Genomic DNA, 15,104 nt, shown 5'->3' with positions numbered 1-15,104 from the left:
TCAATTTTTTATTGGTTTGGAAAGTAGTTCGTAACGTCATTTCTGTGGAATTTTGTACCTCAATTCTAAAAACACTGCCTGACATATGCGTACTTTATGATAAAAAAACTGTGCCACAAGCTGTCGGGTTCAGTTCAGGTGCACTCACATGGATGTACAGTCTGATCCGGCCCACTTGCCGCATGCAGCCTGTGCGCAATCGCCGATTCGGCAACATCTGTCTAACCGGGATTAATTTGCAAACACGGGTGAACCATTCTTGGTCCACTATTATCCACGCCCCACAGAGCACCTGAATAATGTATGTACCTAATATTCACGATCAGATCCACAGTACCGCATGTATAACGTATAGTGGGAATTCAACGGCTGAGACAATCACTCCCTGTACTTGCTGCTGGAGTTTTACGTTGTGGCTAGACATGGTTGCTTATGTACCGCGCCTGATTTAACCATATTTAGCGCCGTAACGTCACACTCCAGCCGGGTGACGGCAGCAAGTACAGGGAATGCTTGCCTGCGCCTCTGAAAGCCGAACTGACTGGCTATGTTGTTGACGGTTCACAATCAAACTGCGTATATTTGTATACTGTCTCAATGTTCTAAGCAAGGTATACGTATGCCGGTAAGCGAATGGTTCAAGACTATTGTACACTATATGTGGATGGTTGTGGATATGTAACTTTTATATTCCACAACCATCTACATACTGTAATATGTTACAGTGTAGTATCAAGTCAAAGACAACTTCCCCAAAACAAAATTACAGTGTATCAGCAGAACTGCAAGTAAAATATATGTGGATGTAGATCATGCAGTGTCAGTTTGGCGCTCAAAAGACAAAAAGAAACAAGCCCATCGGCTTTCTCAGCTATAATATTAAGTCGTGCTGGCGTAGGTACATCGCCTGTGCTCCTGTTATATAGCGAGGTTTCCATAATCTGGACCTAATATTAACCTCGCCAGATGCTCTAGGCACCTGACTGAACCCACTCTTTCCTCAGTAGAGAAGACTCATTTACATAGTCAGGCATTTCCCAATGGAATACGCATCAGCACACGGGTGCAGCGCTGAAGTTCCTTCTTCAGTTTGATGAGAAAATATTGCAGTGCCACATTCCCCCTAATGCATAGCGAGCAAAGGACAGACTTTTTGTACAACCGCCAATCGCCGTATGTGCTACCTGGGCATCCGAAAATGTCTCTCCTGCTGCAACGATTTTCTTCAGTAAGCCGCGAGTAACGTGTAACTGCTTTTTACTACAAAGCGATTGTACTTGTTCTTGTGAAAATGACTGAGAACAATCACGGGGTGATTTATTTGATTCTCAGCTTGTTTCTGGACCTGAACACAAAATGCCCGACTATTTCCGATCCGAAAGACAAGTTCAAATCATCGGTATCCCGAATCCGCCGCACTGGAGTATTGTTAGTCAAATGTCTTTACTGGATTACGGTGCTTGTGTTCACCGCTATCAGCAACTACATACTTTTCGCCAGTATGTTAACCAGTTCAGGTAGCATTCTCATCTTCATCCATTATTCGAAATACTTCATCCGGAATAACGTATCGCTTGTCATTCTGCTCCTGTTTCAATGCAAGCAAAAAGCGTTCCATGAAATATGTGGCAGAAAAACAGTCACGGTTATAAATGATGGTCAAGAACATCGCACCAACGGTACAAAAATGGAAGTCATCGTTATGCTCTGTTTTTTAATAACGCGCATCTGCGAGCACATTCTCATCCCGTTGGAATACGCCGACGGCATCGCCATGACTATAACTACGCCTTTAAATTATATGGCCAGCGCCGGAATTGATGGGGCTCTGCCTTTGTGGGCGTGGCACGCCATAGCGACCTTGCTAGCACAAATCCCGATAACACTCTCCCAGTGTATCATCATTATGTTCATCCTGGATGTCATCCGTTCAACGGCGGATCTGCGGTTGCTGCAGCAGTTCATGAAGACTGAAGAGAATACTTACTTTCTACAAGTGAAAGTCACCTTGCTGAAGATCCGTGACCTGGTAGGCGCCGGCGAACGATTCTTCTCGGTTATTTTTCTGCTGCACGTTGCCGCAAGTTCATTGAGCACCATCGGACACATTCAGAGCTTCAAACGTAATGTCGGTACTGGATCGGTGCATAACCTGGTTTCCCTGTTTCTGATGCTGTGGTTGGCTGTGGGAGTGTTCGTGCCGTCTGTATATTTCGTCAAATTCCATGATCAGGTTCGTACCTAGTCCAGACTAACTGATTATTACACGCTCTACAAAATGTGCATGTACAACGGTGTTTATATCAATTTAGGTAGACGGTTTTCTCGATGACCTTTGGCTGATGGTCGATAAGCGCGCGTCAACATCTGACGGAATTCGAAAGGCGGATCTCGATCACACAATGCATTTTATCCACAGGATGCGCTCCATGATTCCGCGCTATACCGCGGGTGGATTCTTCGCGATCGATCGGAATTTCTTAGCTGCGGTACATTTAAGCGATGAGCATTTACAAAATGTAATGTGCGCTTTAATGCAGAAGCTGAATTCCAGCTGTTGCGTGTGTTTTTAGTTGGTGGGCTTTTTGTCACGTACGTCTTGGTAGTCAAAGAGCTCCTGAAAGATTCCGAAGCATGCGTCTGCCGCAATGCCACTTCCACCTGTTAGTGTCTCAAATGGTGATAAGCGCTTCTGTTGTTGATTATTGTTTCTCGTCTGCAAGTTAACAAAGTACTCGAAAATTTTCGGGACACAGAAAAATTCTTTCCCCATTCCGCAGTTCGTATACGAAGCTGGCCACCTGATGCGAAATGGCTTAGGCGCGGTAACACAATAATAACAATCCAGCGAAAGACGATCACATATCAACAGCAGAAGTATCTAATAAGCTGACACATGACTAATAGAATATGTATTATCATAAACTCTTTTTGCTTTTTGATTGGTCGTCTGAGTTTTGGACGGGGTGCCGTATATGGTACCGTTCGGCATAGAAGTTGCAGGGGTCACCGTAATACTGATAATATGGGATAACACAGTATGATTTCTGGTGGGGTTCCGGTACCCTTTGAACGATCCAGTCGCGATCATTCGCCTGCACCGGCACTTCCTCGTTCCACCCATTGGAGTAACACATCAACAAATGCAGAGTAAAGTACTAAAGCCAGGATGGGAAACGGAGAACCCGCTCGAGGGTCCATCCCAGCACATCGACACTCTGTTCGCTCCAAATGCTAGCCGTGCTTGCTGGAAATCCCACATATCTGCAAGAAAATGCTCAGTGTTTACCTTCTCGTGTTAGTGGGCTACAGTCCTGTGCTGGGTGCAAATTGCGGAGGCCGGCCAATACTCGAATAGGCAGTATTCTTATTATGTCAAAGATATAGTGCAATAAATCAGCAGAAACGATAGTCATTTTCACTCTTACTTAACCCAATAGTCCATGTACTGGTCACCAACTGTATCCTTCGATCTCAGTTTCGTTTCCACGATCCTCAGATCACGAGGCGACAAGCCGGTTGGCACTAGCAAATCGAAAAACATGAAATGTGTTAGGCCGTAAAAAATTGCCGCGATGTGTGGTAGTTCTTTAAGATAGGCGGGTTCCCTCAACACAGGCTTTCCATCAGTATCGAAAAGCCACATGTTGTCTTGTGTGATGACATGTTCGACCACACTGACACGAAGCGGGAAATCCAAGTCTTTATACTGCTTGTCATAGTCAAGCCCGAAAAAAAAGTCAAGTTGTACATTCTGCAGTCGGACTTCCCGTATGGAGTTCAGATTGTAGGCAAAGAGTGACGATACAGCAATTCGTAAGTTTTGAAGCGTCAAACTTGGTCCTCGATGCATTGCATTTCCGGACGAATTCGTCATTTCTCGGTTGTTGAATATTTTATACAAATGGTTGTTTAAGTGTAGAAAAATCCGATGAAGGTCTTTTAAGCTACTGTTACAGTAGCAGAGATTGCTGGCAGGGTCACGGAAGGCTTGCAGTGGCATTGCTGCGAGATTTTCCGGTGGGAAGTACAAAGGCTTTCGCATGATCAGACGGCGCGTGGCTCCGGTTACCATGCGCTTCAACTGGCGGGATGGCCCAGGCTGCCAGACACACTTTGCCCACTTGTCAAGATCGAAGATGACGCTTCTTTGCATTAAGACCGACTGGCCAACGCACCGCCATCGGGCGCAGACACTACGAATAACTTTATGAGAAATCGTCACATGAATGAAGCCCTCCGTTTGCAATTCTACAGCTTGGCAGTAATTACCAGAACGCCGACATTTTCTCACCATGAACATCGGGCAACGTCGTTAATCTCTAGATATGAAAAAATCCGAGCCAAAATTTCAGCGGGCATCATGTGGAATGGGCATGCCGGCACGGGTTGTATAACGCCAGAACCATCGGCGTCCGCTTGATCGTACTCGGGATGAAACTTTATTAGCACTTTATCATACTTTCGTTTGGACATTTTAGTATGCCAGACTAGTTAATCTCTATGCTGCAATTTTCTTGCAGAAATAAAATTTTATCAAGGGTTATTCAGATAGTTCTCAGTAAATATGGTTAAACTGTTAAAGTGCAGCTGCGCAGCATGCATCCCGGAAATTCGAATTCACAGACTTTGTACTAGTGATTCTGGCTACATAGCTGTAAAAGCTGCAAGACGGTGAGAAGTGTACCGATTTCCGTAGAAGTCACATAACTCCAGAAAGCAGCAGAAACGCTCCGAATCACAAATACTCAAACAATAGTAATCATATTCCACTGAAACAGGCAACAGTTTTCGCGATGACTGGACAGCAACTCCAGTTGCGTTAAGCACAGTTCCGATTCTGCTGCTGCCGTTGTTATTGCCTAAATTGTTGTTCACCCGATGAACATAGCGATCACAGCAGATTTGCCGTGAACATTGCGTGATCATAGCGTTTTAGCCGGTTGTCATGTCTTTAAATAAAAGCACCCGCGGAAATCGACTGATTGAATTACTGTAATGATGCTGTAAACACAGTCCACAGTATCGATGCTGCAGCTGCACGGTACCCTTGTTAGTGTGATTTTCTAATAAACAGTCATCAGCCGTAATGCGAAACATGTGTACAGCGGACCGGTTTTTTCTCAGAGCACTACCAATAAAAATTTCTAACCCGTGAAAAATTTATAGTTTCATGCTAATAATCGTAGCTAAAGGTATCCAGAATACTGAATCGGTGTTTAATCGGAAAGGCAGTGAATTATTGATGTACTGATACAACACCGCATACTAGTGCATAGCAATTTAGAACCATTTGTTCACAGTAATCAATATTTTACTGTGTGTCTCCGGACGTCGGATTCAGTTTGTATGCACTAACAAGTGTACACGTTGAACAGACTTGTCGCATGCAGCGTGTGCGCAATCGCTAACATCGGTCTCACCAGGAATAATTTGTAAACACTGGTGTACCGTAGGGATTTGTCTTGACCCAGCCGTGATCAGTATTGACAGTTACAATGTATCTCGTACCTCAATGATCCATGTATCTACATATACAATGTTATTTATTCAGATTGGCGAAACGATACAGTCACAAGTTTCCTATAAAAGCGAAAGATTTGTACTGAATGCACAGCCTCAGCCGACTACGGAAATAGCCGGCCTAATCACACTGAACATTTCGTCTAAGTTAGCCGATACTGGTGCTGTTCCCATGACGGAGGCCGCGTTCCCGCGTTGGATTTCTATGCTGATGCGTTGGCGCAGATACTCCGTCGCCCGTACCTCGCCTGTTTCCTGTTGTATCATCTTCCCGTTTCCTGTTTCCTGTTGTATATGTAGATACATATACATGTATCTACAAATTCATGCATTATCAATTAGTTCTGCTGCTTAAACGGAATTGCTCTGCTGCTGCCGACTCAAATCGGATGCAGCATGTTGTAGGAATCGCATTCAGAATGTAAGCAACCTTTAAGCAAAACACCCGCCAAAACAAGATTGTCAACAACTGCGACTAAAGCGACTAAATAATTAACCTAACAGTAATTATTAAAAGTGCTCGACTACAGGTCAGTTCAACTATCTGTACTCACATACCGGTGCTAGCTTACCGGTGCTGTTTGAATTACTACTCTTGAGTCAATCAACCCAAAACGAATCAACCCAAAGTCTGGCGTTGGAAAAACAGAGATACCGTCCACGTGCCACAAAAAAACCACGCCCACCGCCCCGACGGAAGGTGGGGTCGCAGTTTTCCGGGTCCGGGCACATGACAAATTTTTCCCGCGTTTTGCTCCATGGTCACTTCTCTAGACAAGCTTATCACCTGACTGGGCCTTTACATCTCTCTTTGGGAATATGTACTCGTACAACCCATTTCCCACTGGAGTACACTTCAGCACAGAGTTTAGCACTAACGTTTCAGCTTCGATGAGAGAATACTACAGCCACACATTAACGACCCACTGAACAGGAGATCAGAAGATCAGACTTGATGGTGTAATAATTAGAGAACTAATCGGCACTTAACGCCTGTCGCATTAAGAGTTCTGTACACTCCTACGTTTCATACTGTTGCAGCGTTTTCCTCCAATAAACCGCAAGGAAGCTGCAATCGAGCGTAAGACAAACGGTCGAATTTCTTGGCGAAAACATGTCAGAGAGCAATCACGGGCTGATTTACTTTATTCTCGGCCTTTTTCTGGATCTCAGCGCGAAATGCCCGACTAGTTCCTATCCGAAGGAGAAGCTCAAATCGCCGGCATCCCGAATCCGCCGTATTGGAGTCCTGCTAGCCAAATGTCTTTACTGGATCACGGTACTTGTCTACACCGTCATCAACGACTACATACTGATCGCCAGTATGCTAACCACTCCGGGTAGCATTCTCGTTTTCATCGAGTTTTCGAAATATGTCATCAGGAATAACGTATCGCTAATCATTCTGACCCTGTTTCAATGCAAGCAAAATGCCTTCCATGACATTTGTGGCAGGAAAACGATCGGCTTCATGAACGACAATCACGAGCATCGCAGGAACGGAGTCAAAATAGAATTCATCGTTTTGTTTTGCTTCCTAATAACACGCATCGTGGAACAAATTCTTGTCCCGTTGGAATACGTCGACGGCATTATTGTCACTATAAACACTCCTTTTAATTATTTGTCCGGTGCCGGAATTGACGTGGCTTTTCCTCTGTCGGTGTGGCACGGTATAACACTTTTCTTGAACGAAATCCCGAAAACGCTTTCGGATTGTGTTGTCATTATGTTCGTTCTCCATGTTCTCCGCTCAACGACGGATCTGCGGTTGATTCAGCAACTCGCCTCCAAGGGTGAAGACAGTTCCGAAAGTGTAATCAGAATCAGGCTGCTGAAAATCCGCGATGCTGTATGCGCCGGCGATGGCTATTTTTCGACTGTTTTCTTGCTGCATGTGGCCGCTAATTCGTTAAGTATTCTCGGACACATTCAGAGCATCAAGAAAAATTCTGATATTGGGCCAGTGCACACGCTAACCTCCCTATACTTGATGCTGTGTCTGGCCGTAGGGATATTTGTGCCTTCGGCATATTTCGTTCGTTTCCATGACCAGGTTTGAACGTTCAAGACCAATTTGAACCGCGCTTTGTTAAACGAGTATATGTATATGTCTTAGGTAGACCAACTCCTCGATACCCTGTGGTTGACTTTCGAAAAACGTACGTTGTCGACAAACCCGGCCCAAAGGGCCGAGCTGGAGTACACCAAACAGTCGATCCAGACGATGCGCACCATGATTCCGCGCTACACCGCCGGTCGATTTTTCCCAGTCGATAGGAATTTTTTAGCTGCGGTAAATATGGGTTTGCTTATGGCGACGTACGTACTCGTGTTATGAGTGTTTTTCCGTTGCACACCGGTCAGTTTTCTGGAAGGGTTTATCATACCGATCATATAATTATAATATATAATATAAATATAATAATACATATATAATGTATATGTATATGTATATATGTATATGTATATATGTATATATGTATATATGTATATATGTATATATGTATATGTATATGTATATATAATGTATATGTAATTATGATAGTTTACTAGTAATAATAATTTTATTGGTCAAATCAAAATGCAATACACAAATTATTAGAAAAGACACCCAAACTACAACATAAAAATTTCGTTTAGTTTGTCCAGCCCTTCCATCGAGCCTAGCACTGACGCCGCATTTCCCCGTTGAATTTCTATAGACAAGCGCTGTCGTAGAAATTCATGCGAACGTAGTTCTCCGGTGTGTTGTTGCAGTCTTCTGCCCAGTTCTTTAACGAATGCGATCGCTGACGGACCCCACGTGCCCATCGTTTCGAAAGCGATCGCAATGAAAAGGTAGCGGCCGACCAAATAGGAGTACAATCTGGATTTCTTTTCCTCTGCTTGCACAGCGGCCGCTCCCGCGGTAGCGGAAGAGGCTTTAACATGCGACGGTGCAACCGTATCTACACAAGTTACGTCCCACGCGAGACACAGTCCGCGTTTCCAAGCAAAGGTCGTGCAGCCGTCCGGGCGACGTTCAGTAGTATGTGAAGTACCGCGCGGTTCCAGTTTCGCCGGTACACCCGCGGACACCAGACTCCTACATATGATACTGTTCAGCCCTCCATGTCGCGGATGCCTTCCGGCGGAAAAGGCGCAAGACAGTCCGTGGTGCCCATAGCCATCCACGGGTTTGTGGCATTTGTGGTTTACTAGTACAGCATACGAAAGTGATCGGTTTGTGAACGAAATCGAAATAATTAAATTCTATCTTTCCCTTCTGTTTCCAGATGATAGGCTTCTTTGCTACATACGTACTGGTCGTCAAAGAGCTACTGAAAGATTCCGAGGAATGCGTCTGCCGAAACGCTACCCACACTTGTTAAACGTTCCGAGCACATACATTTCGCTTCTGTTGTGCGGTGACTGGTACACCCCGTTTTTTATTTCACTTATTGATGAAATGCTTGAAATCTTCAGTACGAGAAAGATCATTGCTTAGCAGTTTGCATACATTATAAAGCTTTACTAGTGCTGTGCATGGTCTCCTGGTTGGCACTAAAATAATTGTAAACGTGGCATAAAAGGCGGTTTCGCCCCGTTGCCGGATGAAAGGAAGAGCCATGCAACCCTAAAGGTTCCTTATACTTTCTTATTGACTGATTTCTTTACGTTTTCTTTGATTAGTTTATTCCGTCCGATTTAACGGCGAGGAAACACAAGGAAAGTAAACATAATGTTCATAACGTCTATAAGATAACGTCCATATCCATAATGTGCTATAACAAAGCCATAACAAGGTATGGTCGTCTGTTTTCCGGCTCCGGATACGTACATACCGATAACAAAGTTTCTAGCGTTTCGTTCCCTGGTAATTTCTCCGGACATGCTTATCTCCTGGCCGGGCCTTTATTTCCCTTTGGAAATGAAAATATTTTACAACCCATTTCCCACGGGTATACGCATCAGCACAATCATGGGCTCAGAGCTAACGTTCCAGCTTCAGCCCGGTGAGAGAATATTACTGCAGCACATTCTTTATCCAGAGAACAGAAGGTTAGACTTGATGGTGTCGTAACCAGAGAGCCGCAAATCGCAACTGGATGCCGGTTGCATTACCAGTTCTGTGCACCCGAAAATTACTATCCTGTTGCAACCTATTCCTTGCTATGAACCAGCAATACTTGCTGTAACGCGCATGTGTAAGTACATTCTCGGTTCCGTTGTCCGTAACAAGAAAGCGGTTACGCTTGTTGGCATAAAAATGCCAGAGAACGTTCACGGACCGATTTTCCTTATTCTTAAATTGTTTCTGGATTTAAACACAAAATGTCCGACTATTCCCTACCCGAAAGAAAAGTCCAAATCGTTTGCTGCCCGAATGCGCCGCATTGGAATATTATTAGTCAAATGTCTTTACTGGATCGCGGTTGTTGTCTATGTCGCCTTTAGTGACTATACATTGTTCGTCAATTCGCTAACTAATCCGGGTGGTATTCTCGTCTTCATTGAGTATTCGAAATATATTTTTAGGATTAATGTAGCGCTAATCATTCTGACAATGGTGCAATGCAAGGAAAAAGGCTTCCATAATATTTGCGACAAGAAAATAGCCGAGCTTTCGATCGGTAATCAACGACATGGCGTGAATGGCCCTAAAACGGATATTATCGTTTTGCTGTGTTTCCTCGTAACGCGCATTTGTGAGCACTTTCTAATTCCGTTGGAATACCTCAACGGCACCACTGTGACCATAAACACACCTTTCAATTTTTGGACCGTTGTCGGTATTGATATGGCTCTTCCTTTGTGGGCGTGGCACGGCATGGCGATCTTCTTGGCTGAAATCCCGAAAACTCTTTCCGATTGTGTTATCATTTGGTTCGTTCTGCATATTATCCGTTCAACGATGGATCTGCGGTTACTTCAGCAATCAACCGCAAAGTTAGAAGATGGAGCAAGGGTAATCAAATTCACGCTGCTGAAAATCCGTGATTCTGTTTACGCCGGCGATGGCTTCTTTTCGACCATTTTCTTGTTGCACGTCGCCGCGAATTCGTTGAGCATCCTCGGACACATTCAGAGCATCAAGAAAAACTCGGATACTGGACCGGCGCAGAGTCTTATTTCAGTGTACCTTGTGCTGTGGCTGGCTGGGGCGATCTTCGTGCCATCGTTATTTTTCGTCAAATTTCATGACCAGGTTTGCTTGGAGAAGAGCTTGAAGCTTTAAACCGTAGCATTACCCTACTCGTACAGTTCCAGTTCGAGCATAACATTTGGGTCGATATCGGTTTTAGGTGGATGGCTTCCTCGATGACCTATGGCTCTCTGTTGATAAGCGCACGTTATCGTCAGACTGGCATCGAACAACTGAGCTGGAGCACACCAAGCATTTTATCCAGACGATGCGCACAATGATTCCGCGCTACACCGCCGGCCGCTTCTTCCCGGTGGATCGAAATTTCTTAGCTGCGGTAAATAAGCGTCGGGAACCTATGACTGCAGTGTATACATTGATGTAACACGGCACTGCAACACTGTTATTTTTGCGTGTAGCTGGTGGGCTTCTTTGCCACATACGTGTTGGTCGTCAAAGAGCTACTGAAAGATTCCGAAGAATACGTCTGCCTCAATGTCACTTGCCGAGTGTAGAGACATGAGCTCCGGTTATACCCCGCGTTCTCGCTTCAGTTATCATTGACCTGCTTGGATCAATATGGCGCGGAGAAAGATCAACGTTCAACAGTCGCATAACTTGTAAAAAAAAGTTCAGGCTCTTCTACAGGTCTGCGCTAAAACAACCTGGAGACGGGCCACGAGAAGGTTCTCCTCGATTCGTAATGAAGATACGTCCGGATACAAATACTCCTTATGCCACTAAAGATTACTTATTGGGCGTTCTCTGACTAATTTTTGCTCGTTTTCTTTAGTTATATATGCCATCCAGTTTAACAGAGAAAAATTACGAAGTATGTAAAGAACCGGATTCGGTATAATTATAAGAATTTTATTAAAGAATCCGGGTCTTCCGTTTGAAAGAGCACGCTAAATGTTCCTAATATATTATAGCAATAGTGTTATGATTCAAATAATTATGTTTTATTTGATTGGTCGGTGATAAAGCCGATGATGTAATCGTTAGCCTGTGGGCGGTCCGTGTTCCGAATTTCTAGCTTCTGTGGAGTTTACGGAAATCAGCCGGGCACAGTGCTGCTTCGCAGCCACCCGCCCGCACTTCTTGAACTGCTAATAAACTTTCATGAGAAAGCTTTCCTTCTTTCGTTCGTTCGATCGTTCGTTCGGAATGACCTTTCGTTTTCCTGATTTCTGTACTTCCCTGAACTGTGTAACGTCTGCATCTTTGACTACCACTTTCGGTGATTGTGCGTCGTGGCGCGGCGTGTAGCCAACCCACTGTAAACGGAGGCCTATCATCAGCCTTCCGTTATAATATCTTAAGTCAGGTAAGATTAAAACTGACGCTCTAACCGGATGTTGCTTTGCGGCTGAAAATATTTATTTAATGTCAAGCATAACAGAACATAAGCAGCGTCTGATTAACCCTGTTGTCGGGCCTGAAATACCCGCATGGCATACACGCGCTTTGTCGGGTTCCCTTCTGTTCTCTTTGCTCCCGGAAAAGTTGTGTTTTTATGTGACAGCAGCATACCCTCTATATCACACCACCGCTGTCTCCACACTGATGAAAGAGACGTTTCCAAAGAATCGTCTAAAATGATTCAGCTCACAACATGCGCGGCTGCAGTCACCATCCGCTAACTCCGCGAACACAAGGACGCAGCTCATTATAGCTGCAGCAACCTGTACCAAAAAGACTTGATGTTTGCCACATTCGTTACAAAAATTATGAAATCTTAATCAAAGCACACTTTTACAGTATGGTAGTCGTTACGTATCGTAAATTAATTACATAAAGTCTAAAGGCATGTGCACACTGCACATTTCAAGTAAGTGCACGGGAAATCATCCAAGAAGTATTTACCAACGAGCCAAACCGAAAACATACCACCAAAAGAACGCAATCAAACGCGACCACTTGTAATCATAACTGATGGTGTGAGCCTACCTGAACGACATTTTCTCTTGACATCCTCACGCCAGCCAAAGTAAAGCAAGGTGGGTTGGATTTAATTCGTTGCAGGAAGAACGCTAGCCAATCGTCTCTCGGGACCTTTTCGTGCTCTTCCCAATATTTCTCCACAACTTCCACAGTTTTCAGTCCCTATGGGTTTAAGACGAATTATATAAGTGCAATATGCAAACATCGTCTTGTTCGGCTCTAACGTACCTGTTCAGCTGAATAATAACTAATGCCAATAAGAACCGACATTACATACAGCGGCACCAACAGCGGGAAGATGTTCGTTTCGTCCGTAATTTGCCCACGAGCAAACCTGTTACTGATGTCGAAGGAGAAGAAACTTGCCGATCCCAGAGCCGCACAGAACCGTATCCCGCATATTACCGAAAAACATGTATCCAACTCTCGAATAATGCCAGCCAGTTGGGCGTGATAGCGGCAAAGGTCAACCGCCATAGCATTTTTGACCAATTGCTCACGAATTTGTTGCACGATGTGGCACGAAACCGTCCCGGTCACTATCGTAAGAAATAGTACCATTCCTACAACGATGTGTCGTCCGATAGCGAGTCCACGCAGCGTAAAGTTGTAAAGACGCAGCAGAGATTCAAGCAATGATTTAGAGACACCGTAATGCTCGTGGTAAATTTCGATGTCTTCGTCCAGTCGATTTACATCGATGCTGTAGATGGCGTAAATGCAGATACTTACCGTAACCAAAAAGTACATCAACATCACGGTTGCGATTTTGAATACATCGTTCCGCGTAAGCCATTTTCCATAATCGGCGTTCAGTTTTTTTACTAGCGTGATGATCTGACCGCTGGCTGCCCACATCAGAAAGATATACGGAAGATCCGAAACGCATAAGACGATATTGATGCACTGAACGATCATGATGGAGAAGCGGCTGGACGATTGGCCAAAACTCAGTGTATCGTGGGCGTAGAAGACGCTAAATGTGATCATGTTCATAGCGTAAAAGAACATTACAACGCGGAGGAGTGTTTGCAGACGAGGATGGTTCTTAATGGGGTAATAGAAGTAGCCAAAAACCTGGGCGGCGAAGATAAGGAGCTGCATGACTCTCCATATGATGCCTGACTCGGTGGGTTGGTCATTTCCGCTGTCAGCAGCTACGATCTTACTGGGTTTGATGAACATGTTGATCTTGGTTTTCGGCATGGTGCAAACTTGCGTGACCTTTTCATGTGCTAGTTCTACAGCGTCGAATTAATAGGATGCGTGCGAAATGCTGAACCGGTCTGCGAGGGCAACTGTAATTTCAACTGACATAAGCTCAGCAATGAATATTAAGGGTAATATCGTTTCATCCACTTAGTAGGACGTAGCTTGTTCGTTGTTGCGTAAGAGCGATCTAATTTCGGCGTATCGTGCACTCTATCAACAGTCCGATCCCAGCAGTTCCCGGGAGATGATCTGGCTATCCCCGTGCAAGGCGAACACAGCGGTTTTCGATGGCAAGATATTTGTGCCTGGTTTCTTTCTTCAGCAACGATGTTGAAGCGGAGATCAACTTAATTAAACAGAAGCCTAATCCAGTTAGGTACTATAGTAAGTAGCAGTGCGAACAATAAAAAAAAACATACGAGTAGATGGCCAGATTTTCGCCCACATCTCCCCAAATTTTCTGTAAAGTATATTATAAACCCTGATAAACCTTGTCACTAGAAAGTCTTGTGACAAAGTTTGTGAAAACGGTTTTGAGTAGTCACCGCTAACAATTTGGCATACAGTCAGACCTGAACACTATGCCGTGTGCGGCTAAGCAAAAACTTGAATTAGACTGGCCGACGACGTAATTTAACTGCATTTGACCGAATTTCATGTTTTGCAGTTTTCAATGTAAGCTGCTCAAAAAATTCGTTGTTTTCCCTATAATATTATGTAATCACATGCCGTATGTATCTGTAGTGCTTTTTTTTTGATTGCTCGGCTTTTATTAGCACAAGCCAGTTAGAATACATGAATTAACAACAGATAGAGAATTACAATAACAAAATTTCTTCTAATTTATCCGCGCCTTCCATTGTCCCCAGCACGGAAGCCGCGTTGCCTCGCTGTACGACAGACGTTGACGTAAGAATTCGTGTGACCGAGGTTCCCCGGTGTGTTGCTGTAGCCGCTTGCCGATTTCCTTTATTAAAGCAGATGCCGATTTTCCCCAGGGCCCGAACGTTTCAAAAGCTAGAGCTGCAAAAATGTATCTGCCTACAAGATACGCATAGAGTCTGGCTTTCTTGTCTTCGGCTTGGGCCGCGGCGGATCCGGCAACTGAGGAAGTGGACTTGATATGGGACGAGGCGACAGTGTCGACGCAGGTGACATCCCATGCCAGACACATACCACGTTTCCAGGCAAAGGTCGTACATCCGTCTGGGCGACGTTCGGACGTATGGGATGTGCCACGAGGTTCGAGTTTTGCTGGAATGCCCGCCGAAACCAGTGATCGGCACACGATGCTGTT

At 44.6% G+C, this 15,104-nt stretch overlaps 1 protein-coding gene across 2 annotated transcripts; it reads right to left on the bottom strand.

Annotated features, from left to right (window-relative positions):
• Nucleotides 1-2,752: 2,752 nt before the first annotated feature.
• On the bottom strand, nt 2,753-4,832 carry LOC129596528 (uncharacterized). Of its 2 annotated transcripts, none has more exons than XM_055493837.1 (3): nt 4,295-4,832; nt 3,429-4,196; nt 2,753-3,264 (listed from the first exon to the last, which is right to left on the bottom strand). In XM_055493837.1, the coding sequence occupies exons 1-3, from the start codon at nt 4,474-4,476 to the stop codon at nt 3,159-3,161; spliced, it is 1,056 nt and encodes a 351-aa protein (XP_055349812.1). In that variant the 5' UTR covers nt 4,477-4,832; the 3' UTR covers nt 2,753-3,158. The 2 variants fall into 2 exon arrangements, with proteins under 2 accessions (XP_055349812.1, XP_055349814.1); XM_055493839.1 differs by having other exon boundaries at nt 3,434-4,196.
• Nucleotides 4,833-15,104: the final 10,272 nt, after the last annotated feature.

This window comes from Paramacrobiotus metropolitanus, unplaced genomic scaffold (assembly GCF_019649055.1).
Source record: "Paramacrobiotus metropolitanus isolate TYO unplaced genomic scaffold, Prichtersi_v1.0 Parri_scaffold0000091, whole genome shotgun sequence".
NCBI lineage: Eukaryota > Metazoa > Tardigrada > Eutardigrada > Parachela > Macrobiotidae > Paramacrobiotus > Paramacrobiotus metropolitanus.
This window is presented reverse-complemented; position numbering and strand designations above follow the sequence as displayed.

Bases quoted from the DNA above. Each gene is read 5' to 3' on its own strand.
- LOC129596528 (XM_055493837.1), bottom strand. From the start codon at position 4,476: ATGTCCAAACGAAAGTATGATAAAGTGCTAATAAAGTTTCATCCCGAG. The intron at 4,197-4,294 runs GTGAGAAAATGT...AGTTATTCGTAG, and splicing joins GACGTTGCCCGATGTTCATG to TGTCTGCGCCCGATGGCGGT. The intron at 3,265-3,428 runs GTAAGAGTGAAA...ATTTTCTTGCAG, and splicing joins TACATGGACTATTGGGTTAA to ATATGTGGGATTTCCAGCAA.